A 16870-nucleotide genomic window follows, 5' to 3' on the forward strand; every position below is an offset into this window, starting at 1 on the left:
TAACCGAACAATCTCCTTGATGAACATTTCAGACAGAAGTTTGGCGTTAGGCAACTTGCAAAGCGGAACAAAATGTGACATTTTAGAGAAACGGTCAACTATTACCCAAATGACCGTATTCCCCAGCGAGGATGGCAGATCAGTAATAAAATCCATGGACAAATGGGACCATGGCCTGGACGGAATGGGCAAGGGAAGAAGAGGACCCTCAGGACGTCTCCTGAGATTCTTCCCCCTTGCGCAAACCGGGCACGCGGACACAAATAACCGTACATCCTTGGCCATGAGCGGCCACCAATAGAGTCTGGATACTAACTCCAGAGTACCCCTGATGCCGGGGTGTCCAGCTAGGACTGAAGCATGTGTCTCCTCTAACACTTTCAATCTCAGTGACAACGGGACAAATAATTTGCCTTCCGGAAGGGCTTCAGGAGCTGATTGTTGAGCGGCGTGTATGAGAGGTGAAAGGTCGGAGGAGACAGCAGCGAGGACCACCCCAGGGGAGAGAATGCTCTCAGGCTCAGACTCGGAAGGTTCCGGAGAACCAAAACTCCTAGACAGGGCATCAGCCTTGACATTCTTAGAACCGGGTCTATAGGTAACAACAAAATTGAACCGAGAGAAAAACAAGGCCCAGCGGGCTTGCCGAGCATTTAACCTCTTAGCGGAATCTAAATAGGTGAGGTTTTTATGGTCTGTGAGTACCGTGATCTGGTGATGGGCTCCTTCCAAAAAATGCCTCCACTCTTCGAAAGCCCACTTAATAGCCAGCAATTCCCGGTTGCCTATATCGTAGTTCCGTTCAGTGGAAGAGAACTTTCTAGAAAAATAGGCACACGGTCTAAGGTTAGTGAGTGTGGAGGGACCTTGGGACAGTACCGCTCCCACACCAAACTCAGAGGCATCTACCTCCACCACAAAAGGGCAGGACAGATCCGGTTGTACTAGGACGGGCGCAGAAGAGAACGCCGCCTTTAGGGTATCGAAGGCCCTCAGAGCCTCAGAAGACCAGGTACTCACATCTGCTCCCTTTCTAGTGAGGTCCGTTAGAGGTTTAGCCACCACGGAGAAGTCTTTAATGAATTTGCGATAGTAGTTGGCGAAGCCGAGGAAGCGTTGAAGGGCTTTCAATGAACCTGGCTGGGCCCACTCCGTGATGGCTTTCACCTTCTCAGGATCCATCTGGAAGTCGCATGGCGTGATGATATACCCTAAGAATGATATCTTTTGTACCCCGAAAACACATTTCTCGAGTTTAGCAAACAGCTTGTTATGTCTGAGTCGAGCTAGCACAGTCTGAACATGAGTATGGTGACTCGGCAAGTCGGAGGAAAAAATCAGAATGTCGTCTAGATATACAACAACGAACACCCCCATGATATCCTGAAACACTGAATTCATGTACCCCTGAAAAATGGCGGGGGCGTTACACAATCCAAAAGGCATAACTAGGTATTCAAAATGACCGAGGGGCGTATTGAAGGCGGTTTTCCACTCATCCCCCTCCCGAATGCGGATGAGGTTGTATGCTCCCCTGAGATCAAGTTTAGAAAACCATTGGGCACCAGCGACCTGGTTGAGGAGGTCAGGAATGAGTGGAAGAGCATACTGGTTTCGGACTGTGATTTTATTTAGCTCTCTATAGTCAATACAGGGCCGGAGACCCCCATCCTTTTTCTCAACGAAGAAAAACCCGGCACCCACCGGGGATTCTGAGGGCCGGATGTGCCCCTTGGCCAAGCTGTCCTGGATATAGTCCCTCATGGATTCTCTCTCTGGAACCGTAACATTATAAATGCGACCCTTCGGAAGTTTGGCCCCAGGAATCAAGTCGATTTTACAGTCCCATTCCCTATGAGGGGGCAGAGCTTCAGATAATTGCTTGGAGAACACGTCAGAAAAATCAGAGAGGTAATCAGGTAGGGGACTCCCCTCGCAGGTGGAGATTCCCACCTTCACTGGACAAAGGTGGTTGGCACAGCGGGGACCCCACTCTACCAGTTCCAACGTGTCCCAATTTACTACCGGGTTGTGCTCCCGGAGCCAGGGGAGGCCTAGGACGACGTCCACAGACAAATCTCTCATCACCAGAAAAGTGCAGGTTTCAACGTGTAGGGCTCCTATAGTAAACCTTACTTCAGGGGTAACCAGATTAACAACCCCTGCTTGCAATGGAGTGGAGTCCACTCCTGAAACAAAAATCGGAGTCTCTAAACGTAACAAAACCCCGGACAGTTGAGCAACGAAATTAAAGTTAACGAAATTAGCAGCAGCCCCAGAATCAACGAAGGCTTGCCCAGTACGGTGGAAAGCATGAAATTCTAGGGTGCAGGGCAATAACATTTTGGACAACACAGGGAGTACCTTGGCTCCTAGACAGTCCTCCCGACAACTGCCTAGGAGCGGAAGTTTTTCCTGCCGTGGCTTCTTAGCGCAGGTTGCAATGCGGTGACCCAGCTCCCCACAGTAGAAGCAGAGGTTCTTCTTCAGGCGGTATTCCCGTCGTTGCTTGGGGTTCATGGCTTCCAGCTCCATGGCCTCGGTGGTGGGAGGTAAAAAGGTCGGGTCAGTCGAAGAAGTGGACGTGGGGAGTGGGGTGGTCCGAGCGGCGTGTCTGGCCCTCAAACGTCGGTCGGCCCGAATAGCCAGCGACATGGCTTGCTCCAGGGTTCTAGGCTCCGGGTGGGCCACGAGTAGGTCCTTAAGACCCTCAGACAGACCGGTCAAAAATAGGTCTTTTAGGGCGGCATCATTCCACCCGGATTCTGTACAATGTTGGCGGAATACAGCGCAGTAGTCCTCCGCCATCTTGCGACCCTGGCGCAGGGCCAGAAGCTTGGAGACTGCGTAGCCGGCCCGGTCGGGTTCGTCATAAATTTGACCCAAGGCGGAAAAAAAGGCGTCAAGGGATAGTCGGGTGGGAGAGCCAGCTGGTAACGAGAAAGCCCAATTTTGGGGCTCTCCCCTCAGGCGGGTAATTACGATTCCCACTTTCTGGTATTCAGTACCAGAGGAGTGGGGGCGGAGATCAAAGTAGAGCTTGCAGCTCTCTCTAAATGCAAAAAACTGACCTCTCTCTCCGGAGAAGCAATCCGGAAGCGTGGCTCGAGGTTCTGCAGCTGCCACTTGTTCCTGTAGCTGCAAGCGGGCTGTTAGGTCCTGGGCAAGGGTCGTAAGGACCTGGACCTGGTTCGCTAAAGCCGCCACGGCCTCCATCGAGGGGCTCAAAGTTGCCGGGCGGATGCAAGGGTCTGACCTTCGTTCGGCCAGTGTTACTGTCAGGACAGTGTCCGGGATATGGGGGTCCCTGAGATATCCCGCAACTCCTGTCCCTGCCTACTTGCCCCCCTGGGCTAACCCCCAGGGCGACAACTGGGCGGCGGTCCCTACCCTCACTAGGGAAGCGGGACACGGGAAGACAAACAGACACTGAGACAAAACAACGGTAGAATGGTCAGACAATCCGGGTTGGCAACAAGAGGGTACGCAGTACGGAGGGGTCAGGCAAAAACGTAGTCAAGTCCAAAAGCAGGTGTCAGGAAAGCCGGGGTCACAAAGAGTAGTCAGGATAAACGCGGGTGCAGCTGGAGAACCAAACTAACACTGGCAAGGGCTGAAAGGAAAACACACATATTTAAATGCTGTCAGTGCTCCCGCCCCAGAAGCTGATTGGGGCGGGGAGCCTGACAGCAGCAGGGCTAATCAGGGAGGTGCTGGGGGCACGCCCCCAGTCTTGCTGCACAGACAGTTACTAGGGAAGCCAGCCTGGTAGTCAACTGACTAGAAGCACCAGCTGCCTCCCTAGCAACCCGGCGGCGACCAGTCTTACAGCGGCCCGGGGAGATCACAAGAACCGGGGCTCCCCTATGCCGCACTCCTGTAACCCGGGTGGCAGGACCGGTGGTGTGGGCACGGCGGCCCCGAGAGTTGCAGGTTCTGACATCTATAGACAAACACTGATTTGATTTATGCTACAATACAGCTATATACTATAGTGACATATAAGTGCTTTATTGAACTAAATTGTTCTAAAGCTGGCCAAACATATTTGCTTATTTCAACAGAATCTTCTGAATATATAATGTGTATGGGGGGCCTCGACTCTTTGATGGCAGATGATGTGGGAGTGGAGGATTGGGTAGTTGGACGTCAACATTCTCTATCTTTTTGTTCTCGAATGACATAAATTACCTCCAAAGGGGTATGACTGTTTTTTATTTCCCACTGAAACCGAGCTCAGCATGAATTTATATTGGAGCTCTCAGCTTAGTAAGTGTTTACGGCCAATTTAAGAATGTGTTCCACACACATTACAGTATATTGCTACACATAGACTTTACAAAGCATTGAATACTTTACCTTTTTTTGTTTTTAACCTTTTAGATCTACAATCTACAGAAAAACAGTCTTTAAAGAGCAGTAGTACAGCAGTACATGAAGGGCAAATGTGCATTAGTTAACCATTATTAAGAGGGTTGAACTCTTGATTCTGGTAGTTGTAAACTCACGGATTAGCTTTACAATCAGAAAATAAAATATCTCAAAATGCCTGTTCATATTGCTTTTACTTTGTCCTTGAGCTTATATAATCTCTCTTTTGTATGTCATTAATGAATACTTGCTAGTGCTCCTTTAGAATATTTTTTTTTGTCAGTGATGTAGATGTTCATTATCTAAGACTGACCTTTCATAAACATATTGAGTATGCTATAATAAAGAAGGTATTTTAGATTTCTTGATTTTTGCCCTTGGATGTTAGAGAAGGTAATTACAAGAACATTGCTGTCTGTTGTACAGTATGACTAAATGACAAGGTTATAGAACATGTTCAATGTATCAAATGATGTAACTACATATCTGTAGTTTGAAAGAAGACATAGGTTCATCTCGTTTAAGCAAGATGTTTAATGTATATCATTCAGTGCAAAATTACTCATAACCTTCAATGTGATGTCATTAAATATGCATCTAGCCCTTTTTAAATAATGTCACGCTGTCTGGCATCACTTCGTACAGTAGGACATTCCATAATTTAAAGGGAATATGTCACTACCTTTTATATCGACCTTTCTGAGGGCAGTGTAAAGTAGTGACTGGTATGTTGATTGCTGCAATATGTCTCGCGAGCGCAATTTGATTGGCTTTCTGACTGACTGTCATGGAGCATGCTGGGACTCCAGGCAATGACGTTCTGCAGACAACATGAGATACACTGTGGATTTCCAGGCCTTAGTGTTTATTATTTCCAGCTGATCTTCCATGTGATGCTCTCTCCAAGGACCCGATCATATGTCAGTATTTGTGGGTGTTGTCTCTCTGTAGTAATTTGATTGGTACTTGTTTTTTATATATATGTTCAGTCTGTGCTTGTGGCATTAGCTTGCCAAAGGCCGTTGCATCGGCCGAAACGTTGCAATCTGACACTTTTTAACCCTGGATGCCTAAATAAAGATGAGCAACTTTTATCTTCATAAGATGCTGTGAATAATCTGCTTATGGTGCTACTTCCTATTTTCTATATATGGACTACTTTGTTGGAACCTACTGAAGTCAGGTTCTCTGGTTAAGCCTGCACCTTTTTCCTATGTTGCACCCCCACTGTTAGTGGTTTTATTTTGGAGTGCTGCTGTTCATTTTATCTATTTTTGCTGCAATATGTCTGTCTGCTGTATCTGTGAAGTAATTTTTCAGAAACCTACGTCTTATTAGTAGCAGCTGTGGCAACCTGGCGGTTACTCACTCTCTGGGATCACCAGTTTCTCCATTCAAGAGGGTTTGGAACACACGCTTAAAGGCTCAGGACCACCAAATTACTTCAGCTCTCATTTGCCAGCTTTTATTTCACACACAGCAAATTGTCTTCAGCATCAACATGCTAGAACATAACATAATTTTCAGGGTTCACAACCCACAGAGTCCCTGCCACTATCCCCCCACCGTGGTGTCTAGAGGGCATCCTTCTCTGTCAGACATGTGACTGGTCCTAGTCTGGCCTAGACCTCAGGCTCCTAGTTACTGATGCTGCTACCGCAGCCTCTCACTTGGGCTTTCAGTTGTCTAATTCTTTTGCAGGAGTGTGTATGGAGGTTCTATCTCCTCCAACCACATCCCTAAAGCAGTCCCAGCTGATTAGCACACAAGGCCTGTTTTCATGCCCTTTACAGAACCTTCTATGAACTGCCTTGCCACACAGAACTACAGAAAGTAGTCATTGAAATTTATGAGCTGCAGGCTAACCCCACCTGTCCCAACTAATTGAAAGCTGTCTGTCTATTTCTGTCTTTGGGATGCTGCCATTGGTGGCCGGAGGATTTGATGGGCAGGGCTAGCCTGCAGCTCAGGAATATGCAGGATGACTTCTTGTAGTCCTCTATATGTAAGTGTGCCACTACTGATAAAATGCGGGTTTCTGATAAACGGTTTCACAAATATAGTGCAGCGATCAGTGTGCCTTATGCTTTCCTCAGTGGACAGTTTTTTTTGCCTTTAGTGTAGTGACCACACACTCATTACAGATGGGTCCAGAAGTAGACAGTAATACAATGTTGATATTTTAGCTTCAGTACACCACCACAGTGGATTTGAAGGAAATCCTTCAATATATGATTAAAGTGTAGACTTTCTGCTTACATTCAAGGGCTTTTTAGCAAATATATTTCATTAAAGGGGTTGTCTCGCGCCGAAACGGTTTTTTTTTTTTTTCAATAGGCCCCCCGTTCGGCGCGAGACAAACCCAAGGGATGGGTTAAAAAAAATATATATATTACTTACCCGAATCCCCGCTCTGCGACGACTTCTTTCTTCCTTCTCCAAGATGGCCGCCGGGATCTTCACCCACGATGCACCGCGGGTCTTCTCCCATGGTGCACCGTGGGCTCTGTGCGGTCCATTGCCGATTCCAGCCTCCTGATTGGCTGGAATCGGCACACGTGACAGGGCGGAGCTACGATGACGACGCGGGACCAGCTCTCCGGCAGGAGCGGCCCCATTCACCAGGCAGAAGACCGGACTGCGCAAGCGCGTCTAAAAACGCCAGAAGACAGCGAATTTAGACGGATCCATGGCGACGGGGACGCTAGCAACGGAGCAGGTAAGGGAATAACTTCTGTATGGCTCATAATTAAAGGGGTTGTCCCGCGGCAGCAAGTGGGTCTATACACTTCTGTATGGCCATAATAATGCACTTTGTAATATACATTGTGCATTAATTATGAGCCATACAGAAGTTATAAAAAGTTTTATACTTACCTGCTCCGTTGCTGGCGTCCTCGTCTCCATGGTGCCGACTAATTTTCGCCCTCCGATGGCCAAATTAGCCGCGCTTGCGCAGTCCGGGTCTTCTGCAGTCTTCTATGGAGCCGCTCGTGCAGAATGCAGGCTCCGTGTAGCTCCGCCCCGTCACGTGCCGATTCCAGCCAATCAGGAGGCTGGAATCGGCAATGGACCGCACAGAAGAGCTGCGGTCCACGGAGACAGAGGATGCCGGCGGCCATCTTCAGCGGTAAGTATTGAAGTCACCGGAGCGCGGGGATTAAGGTAAGCGCTCTGGTAAGCTTTCTTTACCTCCCTGCATCGGGGTTGTCTCGCGCCGACCGGGGGGGGGGTTGAAAAAAAAACAAAACCGTTTCGGCGCGGGACAACCCCTTTAATGCACGATGTATATTACAAAGTGCATTAATATGGCCATACAGAAGTGTATGACCCCACTTGCTGCCGCGAGACAACCCCTTTAACTGTTTAGGAATTACAGCTGTTTTTGCACAATCTCTTCATTTTCACAGAATCAAAATAATTTGGACAAATTAACATCATTTAAACAAAAGGATTATTTTCAATATCTTGGTGCAAATACTCAGCATTCAATTACTGCCTAAAGTCTGGAATGCATGAACATCACCAAATGTTGAGTTTCCTACCTTAAGATGTTTTGCCAGGCCTTTACTGCAGGTGCCTTTAGTTACTGCTTATTTGTGAGTCTTCTTGCTTTCAGTCTTCTCTTTAGTAAGTGAAAAGCTGCTCATACAGGCTGTGGTCAAATGATTAATACTATGTTCGTATTGTGGTATCTCAACTATATGACCCTCTTTTTCCAAGTGCAAGTTAAGTGCTTAAGGGTTTAAAGGGGTTGTCCCACGAAAGCAAGTGGGGTTAAGCACTTCTGTATGGCCATATTAATGCACTTTGTAATACACATCTTGCATTAAATATTGGCCAAACAGAAGTTATACACTTACCCCCTCCGGTGTTGGCGTCCCCGTCTCCATGACGCCGACCGAAGCCTTCTTCTGCCTGGATTAGACGCGCTTGCGCAGTCTGCCCTCTTCTGTCCGGCTCCGGTGTGCTCGCCAGGCAGAGGTCTTCTGCGCATGCGCAGAAGACCTCTGCGGCGCAAGCACGCCGGAGCGGCCCCTTCAGCGGGACAGAAGAAGCAGACTGCGCCAGCGTGTCTAATCCAGGCAGAAGAAGGCTTCGGTCGGCGCCATGGAGACGGGGACGCCAACACCGGAGGAGGTAAGTGTATAACTTCTGTATGGCCAATATTTAATGCACGATGTATATTACAAAGTGCATTAATATGGCCATACAGAAGTGTATAACCCCACTTGCTTTCGCGGGACAACCCCTTTAAGGCTGCCAGAGTTGAAAATGTATAACACATTGTTAACCATATATTAGGCTAAGTATACATTATTGGCAGCAAATGCATGAGATCAAAGAAAATCATGTAAATAGCATATAACATAGACACTTAATGAAAACTTAAATAGGCAAAAAACAGTATTATAGCAGGAAGTCCCTAGCTGTGCAGCAGCCTAATGATTGTCACTTAGGATTAATTAATGTAATGCTCTACATATCTTCTATTGTTTGTTTATATTTTCTGTGTGACTAACAGATACATTTTTATCCATAGAGATGAAGCTTCTGTTAGTACTGACATTCCTGCTCACCATTAATGTTCTCTGTGCTACTCCGCCAAGACCCAACTTTGTTCTGATAATGGTTGATGACCTTGGAATTGGAGATGTAGGATGTTACGGGAACAAAACACTCAGGTTTGATAATGCTTCTACTCATCTACTGTGTGTCAGCTTTGCAGAGCTTACATAAAAAGTAAACTAAATATTATATTATAATAATGATGACGATGCTTTTGTGCTCCAGCGATCATACAGTTTAAAATAAGGGTTGATTTCTTTGGTGAAGTAAATAAATTTATGTCACTCATAAAGTCATTGAAAAATTAAGTTTTAATATACCGTACTTCCTGGAAGAAGTTCTGAAATGTATGCTTTTGTTTGTTTTAGAACACCAAACATTGACAGATTAGCCGCAGAAGGGGCCAAGCTTACACAACATATAGCAGCATCTCCGTTATGTACACCTAGCCGCGCAGCATTCATGACGGGCAGATATCCTGTGAGATCAGGTATACTGTAGTATTTATTGTATATTCCCTAATATAATCTTAAAGGAGGAGAGAGGAATGTGTATTCTAGAAAAACAGTGTGTGCAAGTAAGGGCCCAATCACTCAGGGGTATATTTCATCCATGTGCTGTCCAATTATTTCACAGAAAGCACATGGACACATTACAGCCAAGATGCTATTCATGTGTTTGAACTTTCACAAGCACTGATGAACCATTTGACAAAAAAATTGCTGTTCTGGTCCACATCATGGATAAATATTAGGCACAACTCGCACATGGCTATCACTTACAAACGACTGCTTGCTTACTGTGAATGGAGGCGGATGGGCTGTTAAGATCCCCGACCCCGTCCACCTCCATTGAGTAAGTGATGCTTGTTCCTATGTAAAAGCATTGAAGCAATTATCGCTGGGATGGTCTGTTAAGCATCTGTTGCCCGACAGATTGCCCTGTGTAAAAGCACCCTAAGATACTACATGCTGCTCTGACTGACCACTACTGCTCATGTGGGCAACACTGGTCAATTAAAACAGTGTGATTCATAGCATGCATCAGTTAGGGCGCCTGCATACGAGCGGAAATTCCGCGGTGGGATTTCCCGCAGAATTTCCGCCGCTGAAAGCTGCCATAGGATTGCGTTAACAAACGCAATCCTATGCAGACGGCCGCGATTTGGCCACGCGAAATCTCGCGTGGCAAGCAAATCGCGGCATGCTCTATTTCTGTGCGGGGCTCTCAAAGCCCCGCACAGAAACGTCACTCACCCGCTGCCGGCTCCGGTCTGCGCATGCGCCGACTGCCCGGCAAGCCGGCACATCAAACAGCCGGAGCCGTGGGCACAGGTGAGTACGCGCCGCTCTCTGCAAGCGCACGGGTCGGGTCCCGCGGCGAGAATCCTCACTGCCGGATCCGACCCGCCCGTCTACAGGAAGCCTTAGGCCTCCTTCCCACGAGCGTGACGGGCTCCGCAGCGTAATATTCCGCTGTGAAGCCCGTCACGGCGCCCCCCAGAGCCCCTATACTTACCTGCGGGAGATAGCGTGAAATCGCTTCCCCGCCCACCGCCGCGCGTCACCGCCCGTCACCGCCCACCGCCCTCGCGTCACCAGCCGTGTCACGTGACGCGGCCGGACCGCGTCATTTGGCGTCATATGACGCTCGGCGGTGGGCGGGAAAGCGTTTTTTCACGCTATCTCCCGCTGGTTACAGCGGGAGATAGCGTGAATGGACGGCTTCCATTGACTGCAATGGAAGCCGTCAGTGCGTACAGCCCGTCCTCACCCGCAGAAAATAGAGCATGCTGCGGGTGAGGACGGGAGAAATCGCGGTGCGTAATTCCGCGGTGGAATTACGCATCGTGAGCATTGTGCTATTAGGTTCAATAGAACCTAATAGCTGCGGGCAACGCAGCGGATTTTCGCCGCGAATTACGCGGCGGAAATCCGTTCGTGGGAAGGAGGCCTTAGTCACAAAAGTGGCTCTTTTGTTTATCCAAGACCAGAAGTCCTTTGATACATTAATATGTTGTGTTTGTTTTTTCTCCAGGGGCAAAAACAAACATTGACTATACAGGGGTTGAAAAAAAATATGGCAACAAAGTACAAAACCAGGTCGAAAACAAGTCATATACATAAAGAAAAAATCATTAAAAGGTATAAATTCATAGATTAATCAAATAGATAAAACAAAGCCCAAAAACATACTGCATTAGAATAATGGTGTCTTATTCTCTGTGCATCCCTTAGAGAATCTTTTCACAGGAAATGTTGCCTCCTTTACATCATCAGCAGAAAGCAGCCTGTTATTCCAAAAGCCTTTATTAAAGTGTTTTTTCATGTAGACAACACTTTTCAGATTGAAGCCAGCCTGATGATGAGCAGATGATCAGAAGCCTATCTTCTGGCAATCATTCGTTAACGACAGGGGAAGATGCAGTTGGCCTTAGAGCAGCAATGCTCCTGCAGCTAATTATAGTCAACCTAATGGCCAAGTCCTGCAATTGGCGTGGAGCAGAAGAAAATATAGAAGGTGTTAAAAAGTTCCAATTATTGGAGGGGTTAAACATGCAAAACTCTCAAACTACGTCCACAAATGCTGCACATATTCTAGAAAGGAATTTCTAGTGGAAAATTTGCAGTGTTTAACAGTACAAACAATTTGGATGAGAGTTCAAGGAACCATATGCACATACTGTGGGAAGTATTTGCAGCGTAAAGTGACCTGCTGTGTGGATTTTAGATCTGTAGCATGTCAATTTATACTGTGGATTTTCACTGCGGGTTTTAAATAAGATAATGAAATCTGTGGTAATCTGCACTAAGATCCGCATGTAATAGGTTTTGCTATGTTTCTGCACCAAAATCCACAGCAGCTTTTCTGCTGTGAAAATTATATCCCAGAGGCATCTATGAGCTATTTGACCTCTCTGTTATAAGACTGCACAGACCATGTAAGCTCTCTTGCTGCATCTGATTGGTCGAGGTTTCAGAAATAGTCATGGTATATGAATGTAGCTTTGGAGATCAAATGGCTGTTGATCAAAGTATCTATTGATTATATGGTTGATGCCATGGACTTCACTTTATTTGTGCAATGCCTAAGGGTGCTTTTACACAGTTTCTGTGCGTTATGACATGCATAGGAGTTGCACAGGATAAACTTTTTTTTTTTAATGGGGGCATTTACATGTTCGTTAGAGATGAGCAAGTATACTCGCTAAGGCACATTACTCCAGCGAGTAGTGCCTTAGCCGAGTATCTCCCCGCTCGTCTCTAAAGATTCGGGGGCCGGCGCCAGTGACAGGTGAGTTGCGGCGGGGAGCAGGGGGGAGAGAGGGAGAGAGCGATCTCCCCTCCGTTCCTCCCCGCTCTCCCCCGCCGCTCCCCGACCCCCGCCGGCCTCGAATCTTTAGAGACGAGCAGGGAGATACTCGGCTAAGGCACTACTCGCTCGAGTAATGTGCCTTAGCGAGTATACTCGCTCATTCCTAATGTTCGTCCTTTCTCTCACAGCACTGTGAGAAGAAATAAAGCAAGGGAAAAATTACCTTGATCAAGGACTAAGAGTAAAAGTCCGGAAGCTCGCAATTAACATCATGTATTTTTGTTAGCCTTTAAAAGATATGATACCTACAAGATTACTTGGTTTCTCTCACTGGGAACAATCACATTTTGATCTACTGGCTAACACGGTACCAAACGTTTTTCATTATAGAAAAATTACAACATGCCCTATTTTTGGGTGATATCACATATTCTACCCCGTGGAAACGTAAAACAATAATCACATTGCACTCGCATGCAAGTTTCATGCCAGTGCGATGCAAATTTTAATTTTTGTTGCTCCCATAGGTGATAATGGGTAATTTTCACAAGCGTTTTTCACGTGAGATATTTGCAAGTGCTGCAATGCAAGTGTGACCTATCTTTCTTGTAAAACGCATCGCAGTCACATAAAAATCGCATCTATGCCAGTGCCATATCTGTCAGTTTCTTGCACGGACATCACATTCACATGAAAATACACCCTTAATACATTGATGATGTGCCTCAATACAGCACTTATGTGATAAAAAAAGGTATAAACTAGATGGCTAATATGTAGCCTAGTATTGTATGAATTTTTGAATGAAGTCTTTTTCTAAAGGCCCGGTTTAATGCATATTATAGCTTTATTACAAATATAAGGAATATTTTTTTTTACTGTGTTCAATGCTGGTTATATTCTATAAACCAGGTCTTTATAGAGAAAGGTCAACTATCCAAACAGTTAATGTAGGTGGTGTGACAGCAATGGTAATAATTCTTCTTGATGGCACTAAGACTTTGATAGTCATATGGAATAAAGGCTTAGAATTCTCTCAGAGAAGGATTCATTACAGCTTGTATCGGCTGAAAATAAGAGATATCTTCTATCCTCTGGCTATATAACAAAAACTCTTACACTGTTTGATAGGGATGTGTTGTAGAAAATTTATTTGCAGGATTTATCAAGACAGATGATTCACAGATTGTTTCCAATGCAACTTTAGTTGGTAAATGATTCATCGCTGGAAACAACAAAGTCATTAGTTACTGTATATTAGCATTCTCTGTAACGGCACGAAGGGAGCAGTTGATATGTAGAAGCCTAACTGACAGTTGTCTAAAAATAGGATTATTTATTACTGTACTAATAGATGATAACTCATGCTTTCAGTCCCTGAAAGTATTATTCAGAATGCTGTTTAATGAAATGCTATTGAAAATAATGCTTATTTTTTATTTATCGTAATGGGAAATCATAGCAAATAATGCGGTGATAGTTAATGATTTATGATGTGTTGTCATCTATCTTGCCATTTGTATTAATGTTTAAATGATTTTATTGATATAACCTTCAATAAAATACATAAAAATGCACACTATATTTTACTATAAAATAGGATTTCTGAAAATGTCTGTCACTTCTAGCACCTCCCTAGCAGTCAGTTACGAAATTATGGAAATAAACTGATTCATTTAAAATGTATATTTAATGTGACCTTTCTCAATAATGAAACCACCTGATTAGAAAACAAAACGTGGAAAATTGTGAGAATAATTAGAATATTTTTAGGTGCATGTCACAAAATAACTTCAATACTGCATGCATGCTACTTTGCTGTCCTATATAAACTCTTATCAGTTTTCAAAGGCAGATTATGGCAGATTGTTGGCCAAAATATCAATTTATACCTAACCTTTGCAGTCAGTTGCCTGGTTTATGAATACTTGGAGAGCCCAGGATGTTTCCATTATTGTAGTTCACTTGCAAAGTACAGGCCAGCCCGTTGGATCAAATAGCGGTCACTAATAGGCTGTAAGCCTGCATTGTGCACTACGTTGTGTGGTTGACAGCCTTAAGGCCTCATTCACACTGGCAACATAACATCACTGCGAGATAGTGCAGTAATAGTGCATTGCTGGTCTGTGCGATATCGTTGCGTTTTCTCGCAGTGATACTGCAATTTTTGTAGTGCTACAAAGTAGCATGTGGTGCTACAAAGTCGTGTGACTTTGTAGCTCCACATGTGAGGATTTTCATGAGATGCAGCAGACAGGAAGTCTCCATAGGGAAACATGGGCTACAAAACCTCATGAGTCGCGTGCATATAGTGGGACCCGCAAGGTTTTTGTGTCTGGATGTCGGATGCTACAAAACAGCGCACATGTAAATCAACCCATAAAAAAGCATTGGCTTCACATACATGCAATTTGCAGCATTGCAGCAACTCGTTAAAATTACATGACTTTGTTGCCTGTGTGAATGAGGCCTTACATGTTATATTTCTGTGCAAGTATAGTATTAAGCAACAACAACCCCGATGTGTTGTAGGTGTGAGTAGCTATTTATCAGTATTTTGCACCTGGTCAAGCTCTTCCCTATGTATTTTGTCTGGTCTGCCTGTTGCTGGGGAGTGGTGTTTTCACTTCCCTTGTATATATCCATATACCATCATATCAGGAAGTATGGCCACCTGCTATATTGTTTGTTTAATTGAAATGTCCCTTTTTTCTGTATTTTGATAGTGGACAAATTCTTTAAGATGGCACATTTGTCCCCCTACCTGGTCTCTCTTCAGCTGTTCACCTTGCTCATCCATTTGTGGAGCATGTGTTCTAGCTGCATAGACTTCCTTTGCATGCAGTCTGATTGTGGTGCATAATTCACTTTTATTTTTGGAGAGCACTATGTGATACAGTATGCTGGGTGTTAAGTTGAACTTCTTATCTGCTTACCATCCCCAGTCTTATGGACAGGTGGAACCATTCACTTGAAATCTACTTACAGCATTTAGTGTCCTTTCGTCAGGATGACTGGGCTGTGATTCTACCCTGAGCAGAATTCTGTTATAACAACCTTACCAGTGAGCCCACCGGTGTCTCTACTCTATTCAATCAATGGATATCATCCATGGGTTTTTTCCCCCCATTATTACTGCTTCAGAGATACTAGGAGTTCTTGAAGATTTGACAGGGGTCAGAACGCCTTTCCCCTAGCTTCTCTCCTGAGGACAGTGTTTGGCTGTCCTCTAAGAAACTCTGTCTGAGGAGGCCCACTTTCAAATTTGCTCACAGATAACCGGGTCCCTTTTATGTCCTGAAGTAATTAAATCTGGTGAATCGTCAATTCCTTTCACTTCTCGAACCTTTGAGGCTAAACCGCTTCTTCAAGCTTCTAGCCTTGATTCCTTCAGTTCCATAAGTGGAATTTTAAGTAAAAGGACATATTAGTGCCAAGAGAGTGAAAAGAAAATTGTTCTATCTTGTGGACTGGAAGGGCTATGGTCCAGAAGAGGGATCCTGCAGAAAATATTAATGCTCTGGTTCTTCTGATGTTTAACTGTCAGGTTGGCTCTCAGAAAAGGGGGCTTAAAGTTGGTACTGTTATATCTGCCAGCCATGCCAGATGGTGTCTCTTAACTCCCTCTGCCGTTGTTCATGATTGGTGCAGTGTTCCTTGTGTCACTAATGGTAGACACAGAATTTTCTTTCTCTGCATTATGCCTGCCACCTCTACCCATAGGGTGCATACACGACTGGTTCACCTCTTATTGAGCCATATTGTACACCCATCTCTTCAGTCCTTGATCCAAAGACTATTTCTGGGGTAGCAGTCCAAAGTTACCCACAGAGAAGACCATATCCTGATTGGTGGGGTTAAAGGGTGTAAACTGGTTCTTCAGATGTAGTCCTCATATCTAGCCCAAAATCAAATTCGTTAGAGGCACAGGTGGTGATCAGTATTAGAGAGGTTCATGTATGCTTTGTATGCCCCCCTTTCAGTTCACTCTAGATCAAATAGGTGGAAACGGAAATATCCATCAAACCTATTATCATACCTAGTTTAATTAGTTGATTTTGAGCCAATTAACTTTTTCATGCTAGGTGCTAAAACTATGCACCCAAGACAATTGGTCTCTTTTTGAGGATCTATGTTGGAACTCCATGTGTATAGACATTTTCACTAAGAGGGGCTGACTCATTAGTGTACAGAGAAATTTTGGATGTTACTTTATCCTGCACTCCCGAAAATTGCTTTACTGTGAAATAGAATAACACCTACTATACTACATTTAGCCCTTTTTTAATAGTTAATCAATAAAGTTTATAATTTTAGTGATCATCTGTGAAGAGGGCTTAAATATGTACCGACTACTTCTGCCTCAGTGATATGCTTCGTTGGTGGTTGAGGATAGCGGAAAATTTATTCACAGCTCATTTGGTGATCTAGAATAGTGTATTGGTTTATTCACCTTTTTAAGCTCCAAAAATGTTAAATCTAGTTCTCTAACATGAAACTGAATACAGTGTGCTAGTGGTATTCAGAATTGCCCTCTTGCCTTATATTGATCATCACTATAACACTGAGTCAGCCATGCATTCTTTGCTGAAGTAATTTAAGAACAAGTTATTAT

General features: G+C 44.9%; 1 protein-coding gene across 6 annotated transcripts in view; it reads left to right on the forward strand.

Moving 5' to 3' along the window:
* STS (steroid sulfatase) overlaps positions 1-16870 on the forward strand; it is a 327127-nt gene that overhangs the window by 146298 nt on the left and 163959 nt on the right. For all 6 annotated transcript variants that reach the window (XM_066599916.1, XM_066599920.1, XM_066599915.1 and 3 more), the window contains 2 exons: positions 8915-9056; positions 9309-9430. In XM_066599916.1, the coding sequence (XP_066456013.1) occupies positions 8915-9056; positions 9309-9430 (264 nt within the window). The remainder of the gene's footprint in view (positions 1-8914; positions 9057-9308; positions 9431-16870) is intronic.

The sequence above is a fragment of the Eleutherodactylus coqui genome, chromosome 4, assembly GCF_035609145.1.
Source record: "Eleutherodactylus coqui strain aEleCoq1 chromosome 4, aEleCoq1.hap1, whole genome shotgun sequence".
Taxonomy (NCBI): domain Eukaryota; kingdom Metazoa; phylum Chordata; class Amphibia; order Anura; family Eleutherodactylidae; genus Eleutherodactylus; species Eleutherodactylus coqui.